A 17,049-nucleotide genomic window follows, 5' to 3' on the forward strand; every position below is an offset into this window, starting at 1 on the left:
ATTCCAAAATGGGTCTCACTGGGCTAAAATCAAGGGGTTGGCAGGGTTGTTCCCTCAGAAGTCCATAGGGGAGAATCCCTTTCCTTGCCTTGTCCAGCTTCTAGAGGTCACCTGCATTCCTTAGCTTGTGGTCCCTTCCTCCATCTTCACAGCCAACAATGGCCAATCAAGTCTTTCTCAGGTTGCCATCACTCTGGTTCTGACCCAGACTCTTCCATTTGTAAGGACCCTTGTGATTACACTGAGCCCACCCAGATACTCCCAGTTAGCCGCCATATTTTAAGGTCAAGTAATCAGTAATCTTTTTTTTTTTTTTTTGCGGTACGCGGGCCTCTCACTGTTGTGGCCTCTCCCGTTGCGGAGCACAGGCTCTGGACGTGCAGGCTCAGCGGCCATGGCTAATGGGCCCAGCCGCTCCCCGGCACGTGGGATCTTCCCGGACCGGGGCACGAAACCGTGTCCCCTGCATCGGCAGGTGGACTCTCAACCACTGCGCCACCAGGGAAGCCCAAGTAATCAGTAATCTTAATTCCACGTGTAACTTTAATTCTTCCTTGCCATGTAACGTAACATATTCACAGAGATTAGGATATGGACATCTTTTATTGGGTTTATTGTGGTAAAAAGTAAATAACATAAAATTTACCATTTTAAGTGTGTGATTCAGTAGCATTAATTCCATTCAGATGTTGTGTAACCATCAGCAGTATTTCCAGAACATTTTCATCACCCCAGACAGAAACCCTGTAATCATTAAGCAATAACAGAAGATGTCTTTCCATGTATTTAGGTCTTCTTTAATTTCTTTCAGCAGTGATTTGCAGTGTTTAGTGTACAAGTCTTGCACCTCCTTGGTTCAATTTATTCCTAAGTATTTTATGCTATTTTTTGATGCTATCGTAAGTAGAATTATTCTTCTTAATTTCTCTATGGATTATTCACTGCTAGTGGACAGAAATGCAATGGATTTTTAAATGTTGATTTTTCATTCTGCAACGTTGCTAAATTCGTTTATTGGTTCTAACAGCTTTTGTAATTTTCAGGGTTTTCTATATATAGGAACATGTCATCTGACCCTTCTCCTGAAATGGTCACACGGCAATCCCCCTACTGTCCCCACGCTCCCATAACTCTCCCCATTTCCCTCTGCCGGTGTCATTTTATCCTACTTTGCCCTGGCCTGTGTCTTACCTGTCTCCCAGGTGTCAGTGAGGGAGGGTTTGGTGTCATTCATCTGCCTGCCCTCAGAACCTGGCACATGAGGGCCACTGGTAAATCTTTGTGAATGAATCAATCAGTGGTCAAATCTATAAGCTGTTTCCTTTTCTTGCATCTTGGAGTGAGCAATGACAAACACTTTTTGAAATGGCCATCCACGTGAAAATAAAATATACGGGAGGGGAAATAATTTAGCTAATAAACCACATGGATCAAAGAAATGCATAGAAAGCGAGAAGCGGTGTCTGTCCAACTGAGTTAGCAAAGATCAAAGGAATGATGCTACTTTGGTGCTGCCAGGTGTGTGATGAGAGGGGCACCCACACGCACTCCCACACTGCTTGAGGCAGTGGAAATGGTACAACCTTTTGGAAAAGAAGGTTGACAATTCATATCAGGGTCCTTTCAAAACCCATAGGACACCCTAAGTATTTCCCCACAAACCTACTGTGAGAAAATAATTAAATAGGGGCAAAGACTTAGGTACAAAGATGTCCTCTGTGACATGTTAAACAAATGAAACAGCCTATTAATGTCGAAAAGTAGAAAATATGATCAGAATAATGATGTTACTGTTAACAGGCCATAGCCTTAGGGAGCTGATAACGTGGGGCCTGGCAGGTCCTTAACACGAATTTGCTAATGGATGGATGTGGGGGGAGGGATGGATGAATCAGTGACTGGGAGGTAACACTGGGCTTTGCTCTTAGAAAGTCACACCTTTGGCTGTGTGAAGAGTGGAGTCTGAGCAGTGAAGACAGGGGGCGGCTGGGTCTGAGGAATTCCTCCCACGTGAGGCCCAGAGGTTACTTCCTGCAGCTTCTCAGCTCAAGGGCCCTCCTCTAAAGGCGTGTCTTTCTCCACACAGGACATGTTCCAGTAGACCCTAACGGCGTCTCTTCCTGGCCCAGAAATGCTTGTTCCCAAGCACGAGAGAGCCATGGGCAGCCTGCACGGGAGCGTCGTGGCCCATATCCTCTGGATGCTGCTGCTCTGGAGTGGGGACAGCAGCTGTCAGGCCCAGAGGGCAGGTGGGGCTGGAGGCTGTGCCAGGCTGAAGACAGAGCCGTCTGTGTGCGCGTCCGTGCGTGTGTGGGTGTGGGCCTCGGGGTGGGCTAGCGCCTGTGTGTGAGAGAGTGCGGGTCATCACAGGGGAGGTGTCAGCTGTCCCCCAGCTGGTGTGTGTCATAATCAGTCGTGCAGCTGGGGCGTGTGCACGTGTGTGTGAGTATGTGTGTGAGAGTGAACACACACCTTTTTCTTTTCTTTTTTTTAATTGGAGTATAGTTGCTTTGCAATGCTGTGTTAGTTTCTGCTGTGCAGCAAAGTGAATCAGCTATACGTATACATATATCCCCTCCTTTTTAGATTTCCTTCCCATTTAGGTCACCACAGAGCACTGAGTAGAGTTCCCTGTGCTATAAAGTAGCTTCTCATTAGCTATCTATTTTATACACAGTAGTGTGTGTATGTCAATCCCAGTCTCCCAATTTATCACATCCCCCCTCCTTCCCCTCTTGGTATCCTTAAGTCTGTTCTTTATACATGTGTCTCTATTTCTGCTTTGCAAATTAGTTGATCTGTACCATTTTTCTAGATTCCACATATTAGTGATATTATATGATGGTTGTTTTTCTCTTTGTGACTTCACTCTGTATGACAGTCTCTAGGTCTATCCACGTCTCTGCACATGGCACTATTTCGCTCCTTTTTATGGCTGAGTAATACTCCATTGTATATATGTACCCCATCTTCTTTATCCATTCCTCTGTTGATGGACATTTAGGTTGCTTCAACACACATCTTATGTCAATCATAGAATGTGTTGAGGGTGTGTCTCTGTTGAGCGCATACAGGGTTTGGGGACAGTGGGAAGGTTAGTGCCCTGCTGCGTTGTCTGGCTCTGTGAGGACGTTGGACCACATCCTGGGGGGGCGTTGGATGCCCTGGAGTCCAGCCAGAGGAGGCGGCTGGGACAGTGAGTGGACGGGAAGTGGGGGAGGTATTGTAGCAGAGAAGGCCCCGGGAGGGGGGAGGGGGTGAGAAGTGACAGGAGGGTTTGCCCACCTGTCTGAGGGCCTCCTGGGAGGAGTCACTGTCAGTGGGGGACATGGGGGAGGGGTCAGGGACCTGAGCTGGTCTGGTCTGTATCACAGCACCCCGCCCAGAGCCCGCGCACTGTGTCCACGGCACACAGCTGGACCAGATCGCAGGGAGAGCGCCTGTCACTATACGGCTGGGTGTAAAATGCTGCCCCCATTTTACAGATGAGGCACTGAGGTTACAGATGCCCACTACTGTATACAAAATAGATAAACAACAAGGACCTACTTATAGCACAGGGGACTATATTCGATATCTTGTAATAATCTATAATGGAAAAGAATTTAAAAAAAGAATATAGATATATACATCTGTATGCATAACCGGATCACTTTGCTGTACACCTGAAACTAACACAGTGTTGTAAATGGACTATACTTCTCTTTTAAAAAGTGTTGAAAAAAAAAAAGAGAGGCTCCTATCCCCCTACCTCCATCCCCGTGAGGCTGGGGAACACAAGAAGTGCTGACCAGAGCCAAGCCCTTTATCCGGGGCCCCCAAAGAAGACGAAAAACAAACAACAGACCCCAGAGGCTTGCGTTTCTCCATCGTTTCACAAAGTTCTGCTTTGCCTGAGCCTCACAAAGCCCGGCTGTCTAGAAAGACAGTGATGAGTGTGGGCGTCCTGGTTTTCATGGGAGGAATGTGGGGCTTCCTAGGAGCTTTCTGTGTCCCCTGGGATGACCCCATGTGCCCAGGCGATACCCAGGATTATCAAATTCACAAGTGGGAAGGCCCAAGGACCTTCTGTCCGTGCCCTCATTTCACAGAGTGGGGGCCCAGGGGAAGCAGTCGCCTGCCGGGTCACAGGGCCCTTGCCTGTGGCAGAGCCGAGGCCAGCAGCCAGGACCCTTCCCACCACATCTCTCTTCATTCTCACCGAGGGCAGGTGGGGCTGGAGGCTGTGCCAGGCTGAAGACAGAGCCGTCTGTGTGCGCGTCCGTGCGTGTGTGGGTGTGGGCCTCGGGGTGGGCTAGCGCCTGTGTGTGAGAGAGTGCGGGTCATCACAGGGGAGGTGTCAGCTGTCCCCCAGCTGGTGTGTGTCATAATCAGTCGTGCAGCTGGGGCGTGTGCACGTGTGTGTGAGTATGTGTGTGAGAGTGAACACACACCTTTTTCTTTTCTTTTTTTTAATTGGAGTATAGTTGCTTTGCAATGCTGTGTTAGTTTCTGCTGTGCAGCAAAGTGAATCAGCTATACGTATACATATATCCCCTCCTTTTTAGATTTCCTTCCCATTTAGGTCACCACAGAGCACTGAGTAGAGTTCCCTGTGCTATAAAGTAGCTTCTCATTAGCTATCTATTTTATACACAGTAGTGTGTGTATGTCAATCCCAGTCTCCCAATTTATCACATCCCCCCTCCTTCCCCTCTTGGTATCCTTAAGTCTGTTCTTTATACATGTGTCTCTATTTCTGCTTTGCAAATTAGTTGATCTGTACCATTTTTCTAGATTCCACATATTAGTGATATTATATGATGGTTGTTTTTCTCTTTGTGACTTCACTCTGTATGACAGTCTCTAGGTCTATCCACGTCTCTGCACATGGCACTATTTCGCTCCTTTTTATGGCTGAGTAATACTCCATTGTATATATGTACCCCATCTTCTTTATCCATTCCTCTGTTGATGGACATTTAGGTTGCTTCAACACACATCTTATGTCAATCATAGAATGTGTTGAGGGTGTGTCTCTGTTGAGCGCATACAGGGTTTGGGGACAGTGGGAAGGTTAGTGCCCTGCTGCGTTGTCTGGCTCTGTGAGGACGTTGGACCACATCCTGGGGGGGCGTTGGATGCCCTGGAGTCCAGCCAGAGGAGGCGGCTGGGACAGTGAGTGGACGGGAAGTGGGGGAGGTATTGTAGCAGAGAAGGCCCCGGGAGGGGGGAGGGGGTGAGAAGTGACAGGAGGGTTTGCCCACCTGTCTGAGGGCCTCCTGGGAGGAGTCACTGTCAGTGGGGGACATGGGGGAGGGGTCAGGGACCTGAGCTGGTCTGGTCTGTATCACAGCACCCCGCCCAGAGCCCGCGCACTGTGTCCACGGCACACAGCTGGACCAGATCGCAGGGAGAGCGCCTGTCACTATACGGCTGGGTGTAAAATGCTGCCCCCATTTTACAGATGAGGCACTGAGGTTACAGATGCCCACTACTGTATACAAAATAGATAAACAACAAGGACCTACTTATAGCACAGGGGACTATATTCGATATCTTGTAATAATCTATAATGGAAAAGAATTTAAAAAAAGAATATAGATATATACATCTGTATGCATAACCGGATCACTTTGCTGTACACCTGAAACTAACACAGTGTTGTAAATGGACTATACTTCTCTTTTAAAAAGTGTTGAAAAAAAAAAAGAGAGGCTCCTATCCCCCTACCTCCATCCCCGTGAGGCTGGGGAACACAAGAAGTGCTGACCAGAGCCAAGCCCTTTATCCGGGGCCCCCAAAGAAGACGAAAAACAAACAACAGACCCCAGAGGCTTGCGTTTCTCCATCGTTTCACAAAGTTCTGCTTTGCCTGAGCCTCACAAAGCCCGGCTGTCTAGAAAGACAGTGATGAGTGTGGGCGTCCTGGTTTTCATGGGAGGAATGTGGGGCTTCCTAGGAGCTTTCTGTGTCCCCTGGGATGACCCCATGTGCCCAGGCGATACCCAGGATTATCAAATTCACAAGTGGGAAGGCCCAAGGACCTTCTGTCCGTGCCCTCATTTCACAGAGTGGGGGCCCAGGGGAAGCAGTCGCCTGCCGGGTCACAGGGCCCTTGCCTGTGGCAGAGCCGAGGCCAGCAGCCAGGACCCTTCCCACCACATCTCTCTTCATTCTCACCTGCCCAAGACCCAGCCTGTTCCCTGGCCTCCAGGAGAAAGTGGCCCCTTGGTGAGGCCTCCTGCACAAATGAACCTTCTGCAGCCTAGAGGATTACAGCCGCAGGGCGGGCCCTCCCTGGCGCGCAGCAGCAATTATTCTGATCACGCTGGGACATCACTGTCCCAAACACAAAAGGATGACCTTTTGTGTCAAGAAGAAACACTCCCCAGGAATTATCTCCGAGTCCACACATCTGGGCGGACACACTTCTAAAACTCTAATCCTGTTAGGGGATCAGTCCTGCGAAGGCAGGGATTCATCTCAGCTCCTCAGCGGATCGGACCTGGATTTTAAAAACTAGAGGGGAAGGTAGATGTGGAAAATTCAAGGGAGGCACTGGCTCAGGGCAGGATAAGAAGTATGTGTGTGTGTGTGTGTATAAATATGCCTAGCTTTATTTTTCTGTTTTTTGAACTTAATGCATTGCTTGTAAACACAAAATCAGAAGTACAAAGGAATACCATTCACTCATGGTTCTGCTTGCCAGAAATAAGCCATGTTTCTTTTTGTAGCTTCTCTCCTGAATACACAGTTGTACACAGAGACACACATGCTTTTCATACCCAACAACAGAGTGGAAAATGTATCTGCATTGGTAAATAAGGGTTCCTGTAGGGCCCGGCCACGGCTGTGGTGGCTTCCTGGCACCCCACTGAATGAGCACAGGAGGAGTATTATTTAAGTAGTTCCCTATGGGTGATCATAGAGGTGGTCTCCAGAATTTTGCTTGGCAGTGCTGCCATGAACTTCCTTATACATCTTTATTTTTTTCCCCTTCCATTTATCTGCTAGTTTGCTTCAGTTAAATCACGGAATCTGGAATTGGTGGATCCAAAGATACCCTCTTCTGTAAAAGGCTTTTTAGGACCCTGACAATGGGGTGACAAACCCCATGGCCACTTCTTGAGCCCACAAAGGCACTCTCCTTATGCTCTCACTGGCTACCACGGTCTCTCTGACTTTTGTCAGTTGGACAGTTTAACAAAGTGGGATTCTTTTTCTTTTTTTGGTTTGTTTTCATTTTATTTTCACTAGTCAGATGTTTGTGCCAGGTGTTCCCAAAGCCTGATCAGCTGCTGCTGTTGGCGTGGCCAAGACTCAGATTCCAGAAAAATCGAGACAAGGGCATTTTGATGGTTCCCCTGTATATTTGTGCAGCACTTTGGAGTTTAGAAGGCACTTTTCCTCATATTATCTAACTGTGAAATGGGGACGAACAAGCTGTCTGCACAGGGCTGCCCTGAGGATCAGAAATAGATTATATAGTGCTGCATTTTGTTTAATCAAAAGCATCACATAGCTTATATAAAATTTATATTTGTTAAAAATATAAGCATATTTTTTATAGAGAACTATAGATCTTCTAAAATATATGAATGCAGTGTAACTTACATGATTTCTAATAGTGAAATACTTTTAACTGTTTAACTCTCTGACAAGAGAGGACTGGCTAAATAAATTATGCTCATCCCTGCAGTGGAATCTCTGCAGCCATAGAAACCGGCATTATCACACTGGAAATGGGCTCCCAGAGCATCGCTGGATGCGGTAAAACCAGCTGACATATCAGTGCGTCTGGTACAGGCCCACTTCCATCGATAATTATATGGAAATGGCACATAAATAAATACACCGTGGGCTAGCAGTAGTTATCTCGGAGCAGATGGAAATATGAGCGTTTAAAGATTTTTTGATTGCCTTTTCTGCTTTTTCTGAAATGGGCGTGCATTATTTATAGTAGGTTTGAAAGATAATGAAGTCACTTTCGAACCAAAATAGTGGGAATAAAGAAATGGGTACGGTAGTGTTCCATGACTGTTACTCACTTATATAAATATATATATAAGCTATATATAAAATTATACATATTTATATAACATCTATATAATATATAATTATATATGTATTATTCACTTATATACATATATAATTATATTATATATAATTATGTATATGATATATTTTATATATCATTACATAGTATATTATATATAATTGTATGTTATTCACTTTTAGAAATATATATAATTATATAGTTCTATATTAGTATATTTTATATTATATACAATTATATATGGTATCCACTTGTATAAATATACGTATTAGCTATATATATAAATATATATGCTAACTGTATCTATAGGCAGCTGAACCTCACAGCAACCTCGGGGAGACTCCCGGTCACGTGACCTTTAGGGACCCGAGGTTGGGGCTTTATGGCAGCGGCCGAGGCCCCGCTCCCGCCCCACCGGCGCGCGAGGCCGAGTGGGCGGGGCTTGGAGGCAGGTCTGCGAGACCCGGATGACCACGCCTCCCGCCCCCAAGGACCTTGCCTTGCCTGCGACCCAGCGGCCCCCGTCGCCTTTGTTGTCGCCCCTGCAGGTTGCAAAAGCGTCCACTATGACCTGGTCTTCCTCCTGGACGCCTCCTCGAGCGTGGGCAAGGAGAACTTCGAGAAGGTCCGGCAGTGGGTGGCCAACCTGGTGGACACGTTCGAGGTGGGCCTGGACCGCACCCGCGTGGGCGTCGTGCGCTACAGCGACCGGCCGACCACGGCCTTCGAGCTGGGCCGCTTCGGCTCACGGGCCGAGGTCAAGGCGGCGGCGCGGCAGCTGGCCTACCACGGCGGCCACACGCACACGGGCGACGCGCTACGCTACGTCACGCGGCACAGCTTCACGCCGCGGGCCGGCGGCCGCCCCGGGAACCGCGCCTTCAAGCAGGTGGCCATCCTGCTGACCGACGGCCGCAGCCAGGACCTGGTGCTGCCCGCCGCCGATGCCGCGCACCGCGCAGGCATCCGCATCTTCGCCGTGGGCGTGGGCGAGGCGCTCCGGGAGGAGCTGGAGGAGATCGCCTCTGAGCCCAGGGCCGCGCACGTCTTCCACGTGTCGGACTTCGACGCCATCGACAAGATCTGGGGCAAGCTGAGGCGCCGCCTGTGCGAGAGTGAGTAGGGACCCGCGCGCGGGGCGGGGCGGGGCGGGGCGGGGCGGACCCGGCTGCACCTCAGACGGGGGGCCCGAGGCCACCCGGCCAGCTCAGTAACTGAGAACTCCCCACCCCCAGTCTGGGCCCATCACCCAGGCTCCTGCCCCGTGGGCCCTGCGTCCAGGGAGGCAGAGGTGGAAAGAAAATTAAAGAGAGCTGGGTCCTGAACCCTGCCCAGTCTAAGATACTCGGAGACCGGTTACGTCTCTTGAGTTGCAGCTTCATGTCTGCAATGGGGACCATCCACTGGCCTCCCAGGGCTGTTAAGTCGAAGCAGGTGCCTGCAGCGGCCTGGCCAGAATATCTGCACGCAGAGCTGAGAGATGTCGGGTCCTGCGCCTCTCCTGAGGGGTCGCAGTGAGAGGTCATGGAAGAACGGGGGCACAGACCACCTTTGGGAACTGCCCAAGTCAGTCTGGGTAGGGCGTGACATGGTCAGATCTTTGTGCAGAATGGAATGCTGGCAGGACAGCGGAGTCCAAGTAGCCCACTGCTGGTCCCAGAGGCCAAGGGCTCTTGACCTGGTGGCCTCTGAGATCACCCGAAGCCTCCGAGTTATTTGCTTGGAATCTTGACTGTGGCTGGGGATGGAGGATGGGAGAGGAAGCAGTATGTGGGCAGAGGGGGCAGACAACGGGCAGAGATCCAGGGGCCCCTGGGGCTCTGACCTGGACGGCTGACCTCCAGGACCCTAGTGGGGTCATTCTGAGGCCAGCCCCCTCTCCAGGACAGGAGGGGTGAAGTGAGTTTCTCTTGTGCGAGCCTTTCTCCAGGTTCAGCCTCTGCCTGCTTCACTGGGGTGATGTTTCCTCCTTGCTGGGTAACTTCTGCCTCCAGGGCCCAGGCAGGGGCAGGGAGCAGAGTGTCAACCTCTGTCTTGCTGACTTTTCTGGGGGACTGCGCCCTGGGTGGGGCAGCCCAGAGGGTCGCAGCTGGGCTGGGGCAGGGGCCTGGGACAGTGGAGGAGGGACTGGCAGTGGGAGCAGCTGGCCAGAGAGGCAGGTGCCTTGTCCCAGGGATGGGCCGGGCTTGCAGCTAACTCATATCTGAGACTGGATGCCCTCGGTTTCTTTACCACTTTGTGGCTTTTTCTCTGCTTACTTATTCACAGATACTTACTGGGGGTCTCATGTTTGTGTGGCCTGACTTCTGAGCCTATAGAAAAAGATAAGACACAGCACCTGCACTCAAGGCTTTCCTAGTGTAGATGGCGGGAAAAGACACCAAAAAAGGAAGGTGATGGGTGGGGTCCTGCTGTGGTTTGGTGGATGGTGACCCTGAGAAGAGGGAGGGCTTCCTGGAGGAGGTGACAGACGGTTTAGAAGACAGCGCGCGAGCTTCAGGGGCCACACTTAGTCAATGAACTGGAAATGGCCAGAGGAAAGGGGCAGAGTGGAGGATGGTGGCTTTGTGTGATGGTCAAGGCCTAGATAAAGGAGGGCCTTGTGTGCAAGGCGAGGCGTTGGAGGGTTCTTGGCAGGGCGTGACATGGTCAGATCATTATGCAGAATGGAATGCTGGCAGGACAGCAAGCAAAAGGGACCCCTTTCACAAGACTGCTGGGGAAATTCAGAGAATGGTGCTGGGGTGGATGGCACATTGATGCCGAGGCCCATTTTACAGATGAGGAAATTGATGCCCAGAGTGCTGAGAGACAGTCACCTAGTCTACAGTGTGCAATTCATTGGCCATAGACTTCCTTAGTGACTTCATTTGACCCTCATTACAACCTCCTAAGGTACAGATGCTCTTCTTTTTGCTGCCGAGGGCATTTAGAATGCTGAGATCATGGGCTTCTGGGCCCTCAGCAGTAGGCCGGAGAGGTGATGGGGCCACACTGGGGAAGAGGAGAAAGGCAGATGGAACAGCCTGGGCAGGGCCAGGCGAAGGCTTGATCTAGGTGCATATGCTCAAGAAATCCAGGCTGTCAGGAGCCAGACGCTAGGTCACGGGCCTAGCCAAGGGGCAGACATCCAACGTGGTGGCTCAGGGTCCATGAGCACCCAGCTGCCATCCCAGAGCCTTGATCCAGGGACCTAGGAAGCAAGGCTGCTTCTAGACCCTACCCTCTGGCATTTCGTCATCCTGCCAGCCTGGGTTCAAACCGGTTCTGCGTCTTGGCAGAGCAGAATGTAGATTTTGAAGAACTTCTGTGCCCAGGGGATGGTTTTGGGACTGCTTCTGACAACCCTGGAGACGGCAGGCCACTGAGTCACGTTGCCCGGTGAATACAACGGCGGGGCTGGGCACAGAACCTGGGTCTTCGGCCTCCGCATGCTGGCCTCATCCCCCTGTGTCCCCAGAACACAGATTTCAGCACCACTGACCTTGGGTCTGAGTCAGGGACGATGATCACAGGTAACAGAAAAACCCACTCTAACTTGCTTAAAGAGTAAAGCAGATTGACATCACACAGGATGAAGAGGCCAGAGGCCAGGCAGCCTCGAGCGGTGAGACCAGGCCCTCTCACTCTTCCTGTTCCCAGGCTCTTCTTTCTTGGTGTTAATTCTGATCTTGGCTGATGTGTCGGGGTCCCGGCAGTGACCAGTGTTGACTGAAGAGATGCCGATGGGGGTTCTCTTTAGGGAAGATTGAGGTCACCGAGGGATGCCGAGGCACCGGGAATAAGCAGCAGGAGAAACCAGCTGGTAGCAGGGATGGAAATGATGCTGGGGCCCATGGGTGTGGAGGGGCTGCCCGTCGTGAGCTGTAGTCTCCTCACCTCAGGGAGGAACACGGCTGCCCACTCAACCAAGACCCAGAGGGAGTGGGAAAGGAGCCCCTGCCTCACTCCCTGCCTGCTTGGCCGGCACTTCCCGTTGGCCTGACCTCATCCGACACCAGAGGGGCCAGGTGATACGGTGACAGGGGCTAGCCTCCTGGGCTCAGAGCAAGACAGAAGGAGAGCAGGGGTGTGGGAGGGAAAAGGAGCTGCCAGCACAAGACAGCTCTGCGTGACCTCAGAGTCGCGAGAGTCCTTGGACCCAGGAGAGGAGAGGGTGACCCACAGGCCCGGGTTCAGTCTGACTGGACGCCTGTAGGCCCTACGACTGTTCCCAGCCCATGGCTGTGGCCTCCGAGTGGAAACAGGCTGACTGTCTGGGGCCTAAACCACAGGACCCTGTTTGACGCTGGGGAGTGGAGTTAATTACCACCTCCTCTCCCTCAAGGAAAGGGGTCTGACCCAGGCAGAAACACCGGGGGCTATACCCACGGGGCAAGGGCTGCAAGCCCACCCAGCACGCCACACACCCACCGTGATAACATTAGGAGAAACCCACGCTTCTCTCTAGACAGGCTTCTCCGAATGCCTGAATAGATGGAAGATTCACGTTATTCTTAGTCATCTAAAGGGAATCCGTTTTGTAAATACAGCTGTAGGCTGAGAGGGTCTGCTCTGTTCTGGGGACACAGACGAAGCAAAATCTCTGCACAATTGCTTCAATTAGAAACAAAGCAAAACACATAGAAGAGCTAACAGTAACCTAGTGGAAAGCACGCAGTAGATTGAATCAAGGAGCATCACAGCATCCAAACAGCTAGAAATCTTTTGGCACAGGGAGGGTACCTGTGGGTGACTTCACAGCCTGAATCAGAGCTGTTCTGACAGGGGCTTCACACTGATGATCTGGGAAATCGTAGTCTAACAGTGTGGGGTTCTGGTGTTGTGATCAGTCCACCCAACCCCCTCGTTCATTCATTCAACAGCCATAGTGCGTTCACGCTAATCCGTTCATTCGTTCAACTTCAGCCCAACCACGTGTTGTAAGCATTGGTTCAGTTCAGTCCATCCATCCATCCATTCGTTCGTTCACTCGTTCATTCAGCAATCACACTGAGTGAGTCCTCTGCTGGGCACATGCCGGGTGCCTAGGATGCAGTGATGGATCTGATCTTCTTTTTCCTTGAGAAGCTTTTATCTACTGGAGGCAGCAGGAAAGTGACAGATTATTACATCATGGACTGTGCACGCTGGTTACCCCCTGCCACTGGAAATTTCTGTTAGTTTATCTGCCTAGGAGCTGCCTTCACATATAAGAATATAAGCTTCATGAGGGAAAGTCTGTTCCTTGCGGTGCCAGCACCTGGAACAGAGCCTGCTATGTAGGAGGAGCTGCCTAGATATTGTTTAAAAGAAATCGAGGGCAGCGGCCCGGCAGTTAGCTCTGTGCTCCCTGCTGCACTTGTGGCGCTGTGCACATCAGAAGCACTCGCGCCATGATCTACCGCCTCCCAAATGCAAAGAATATTCAGCAGATCTGAACTCATAGCCAGCAGTAACTGAGTATTTCACTTGTGCGTATTTTGGTTATCAGAGACAAACGGTTGGATTTTTTTTTTTTCCTTTAAAAACAAAACCTTGGGCTTCCCTCGTGGCGCAGTGGTTGAGAGTCCGCCTGCCGATGCAGGGGACACGGGTTCGTACCCCAGTCCGGGAAGATCCCACATGCCACGGAGCGGCTGGGCCCGTGAGCCATGGCCGCTGAGCCTGCGCGTCCGGAGCCCGTGCTCCGCAATGGGAGAGGCCACAACAGTGAGAGGCCCCGGGTACCGCCAAAAACAAAAAAAACCCCTTTATTTTATTTTTTTTAACACCTTTATTGGAATATAATTGCTTTACAATGGTGTGTTAGTTTCTGCTTTATAAGAAAGCGAATCAGCTATACATATACATATATCCCCATATCTCTTCCCTCTTGCGTCTCCCTCCCTCCCACCCTCCCTATCCCACCCCTCTAGGTGGACACAAAGCACCGAGCTGATCTCCCTGTGCTATGCGGCTGCTTCCCACTAGCTATCTGTTTTATATTTGGTAGTGTATATATGTCCATGCCACTCTCTCACTTCGTCCCAGCTTACCCTTCCCCCTCCCCGTGTCCTCAAGTCCGTTCTCTGTGTCTGCGTCTTTATTCCTGTCCTGCAATGGTGCTTCAGACCTTTTTTTTTTTTTGATTCCATATATGTGTTAGCATACGGTATTTGTCTTTCTCTTTCTGACTTACTTCACTCTGTATGACAGACTCTAGGTCCACCCACCTCACTACAAATAACTCGATTTCATTTCTTTTTATGGCTGAGTAATGTTCCACTGTATGTATGTGCCACATCTTCTTTATCCATTCATCTGTCGATGGACACTTAGGTTGCTTCCATGTCCTGACTATTGTAAATAGGGCTGCAGTGAACATTGTGGTACATGGCTCTTTTTGAATTATGGTTTTCTCGGGGTGTATGCCCAGTAGGGGATTGCTGGGTCGTTTGGTAGTTCTATTTTTAGTTTTTTGAGGAACCTCCATACTGTACTCCTTAGTGGCTGTATCCGTTTACATTCCCACCAGCAGGGCAAGAGGGTTCCCTTTTCTCCACACCCTCTCCAGTATTTATTGTTTGTAGATTTTTTGGTGATGGCCATCCTGACGGGTGTGAGGTGATACCTGGTTGTAGTTTTGATTTGCACTTCTCTAATCGTTAGTGATGTTGAGCGTCCTTTCATGTGTTTGTTTGCAGTCCGTACATCTTCTTTGGAGAAATGTCTGTTTGGATTTTGAAGGCTGGTGAGGGTCTGGAGGAGGCAGGCTGGGATGGGCTGAATCTTCCGATGACAGGACAGATGCAGAGGAAGAGGACCCTGACCCGACTCCCTGGGCGGTGAACAGCACTGAGAGAGTCTGCTGTTCTCTGAGCACCAAACGTTTTGAAGGCTGATGAGGGTCTTTGCATTACACTCTCACTCTGTCCCCACCCAGCCCGGTTGGCAGGGCCGGGGACTGGGTGTCCCTGCTGACGTTTTGCACGTGGGGAAGCCACCAGTGCTCTAGAGCCGTGCTGGCCATCACATGTGGGCACTGACCAATCTGGGGCTGGTCTGAACTGAGAAGTGCTGTGAGTGACATACACTCCAGATTTTGTGGGCGTGGCATGAAAAAGAGAGTAAAGCATCTCATGCATATTTTTTATATATATTGACTACATATTTAAATGATAATGTTTTGGAAATTTAGGGTTTATACAGTGTATTCCTAAAATCAACCTCACCTGGTTCTTTTTACTTTTTAAAAATTGCGGCTCCTGGAGGATCTAGGTTTACGCGTGAGGCTCTGCACCTCTGCTTCCTCCTCCTTTGCCCTTGTTCGTCTTCTGTGATGCTGCTGCTGCAGACGGAGAGCGGAGGTCTGATCGCTTCTAGAGCCCATGCTTTCCAGCCAGCCTGGCTCCCGAAGGGAGGAGGGGCAGTTCTGGGGGACAGAGTGGAAGCTGAGTCCCAGGTCAGTGCACAGGAAGTGAGGGGCCAGTGCGGCGGCCCCGCTCCTAAGGCAGCACAGGCTGGGGTCTGGAGGCAGTGGCTGGTCTGGCCTGGAAGCCCAGCTGGGAGTGACCGTGTGAGCAGAGGAGGGGTGACGTGGGGACAGGACCAGGCCTGGGATGGGGCAGTGCTTCTAAAGGGCGGCCATTGCAGAAGCTTCTCTTTGTCCAGATTTGCTCCTGGGCCACCCGTGGGCCTGACCTGTCCGTCTTCTCAGGCCTCAGGATGCCGTCGTTCACCACTGCTTAGAGCAGCATTCCTGGGCACATCCTGCTTCCTAAGTCATAGCTGCAAATAGGATAACTTAGTGCTCCCAGGTTTTTTTCCAACACATTTATGGCTTACCCTGTGTGTCCATCCGTTCTCAGAATTAATAGGCACAACACTTACATTGGCGTTTAGACCTTAGCCACTCCTGATTGGTTGGTGACGTGGCTGGTTAGGATCTCTCCCCGAGGAGGCCCCGCTGGCAGGGAGTTTAACCCCATATTCTGTTTGACCGTAGGGCCTGAGTTCTTTCTGGTCACTGTGGATATTTAGGAAGCATCTTTAAATCCACCATGGCATTGAAGCCTCACCCCAAGCCCCTAAGTCAGTTTCCTGCTTTTTCCTCTTCTGTTGCTGATGGCACTGAGGGGCTGAGGGGCTTATCCGGGATCACAGGCAGCCAGGCTCTCAGCTCTTCACATTGCTCAGAACCTGCTGCCTGCAAGTCTGAGTTTTTTCACGCTATCCTTCCGTAATCCTATTGGATGCCTAATTATTGAACGCTCCCAGTGCCTGGCCCAGGCCTGGCTCACACCTGGTGACCAGTGGCTGTTTGTTGAAATCATAAATGGAGCTCACTGTACTTGAAGAAATCATCATCCCTGTTCCGCAGATGAAAGATTCTGCGCGCACCTAGGAGCGGGGGAGCGACAGCAGTGGCAGCAGTCATGCGCGGCGGTGTTGTTAGAGATGCACCTTCTAGCGTCACCACTTCCGTGGCCTCACCCCGTGGCCTCCCCTGAGATCTGCTCTGGCCCGTGGCTCACTGTCCCCCGGCCTTGGGCTCATCCAGGGAAGCGCCGCCGTGTCACGGCATCAGTTCCTGCCCCTCTGTGACCCGATGAGGTTCCCAGGGGACTGGACCTCAGCCCGGCTTCCCGCAGAACCTGGGGCGGAGGCCCAGCCCCAGAGCCTCGTCTGTAATTAAGAGCTTTTTCTACCCCAGGCTCAGTCGTGGCCACGCAACAACCTTTATATAGCTGATGGTGTGGCTGTTAGTGAGCTTGTGGCATGCCAGTGGCCGCAGCTGGGGGAGCCTCTGCCGACTTCTATTTTGGGGACACTGTTTGGTTGGCCCTGACTCCCCTCCCCCTGCCCTTTAGCCCTTGGGTGTTAGTGTGGATGAGGGCACGGAAGCGGCCCCTTGTGCCTCTCTGGTTCATGACACAAAGCCTCCCTCTCTCTCTGTGTGTTGTGTGTCCATGTGCTGTTCCAGTGAGTTTTGTCTACTGGATGCAATACTTTCCATGACGACACAGAGAGAGAGAGAGGTGGGAGGGAAA

The 17,049-nt window shown here is 50.9% G+C and overlaps 1 protein-coding gene across 1 annotated transcript in view; it reads left to right on the forward strand.

Annotated features, from left to right (window-relative positions):
* Positions 1-2,158: 2,158 nt before the first annotated feature.
* COL22A1 (collagen type XXII alpha 1 chain) overlaps positions 2,159-17,049 on the forward strand; it is a 253,822-nt gene continuing 238,931 nt past the window's right edge. The window contains exons 1-2 of the mRNA XM_007464595.1: positions 2,159-2,249; positions 8,587-9,153. Coding sequence (XP_007464657.1) covers positions 2,159-2,249; positions 8,587-9,153 — 658 coding nt within the window. The remainder of the gene's footprint in view (positions 2,250-8,586; positions 9,154-17,049) is intronic.

This window comes from Lipotes vexillifer, unplaced genomic scaffold (assembly GCF_000442215.2).
Source record: "Lipotes vexillifer unplaced genomic scaffold, Lipotes_vexillifer_v1.1 scaffold394, whole genome shotgun sequence".
NCBI classification, from domain to species: Eukaryota; Metazoa; Chordata; class Mammalia; order Artiodactyla; family Lipotidae; genus Lipotes; species Lipotes vexillifer.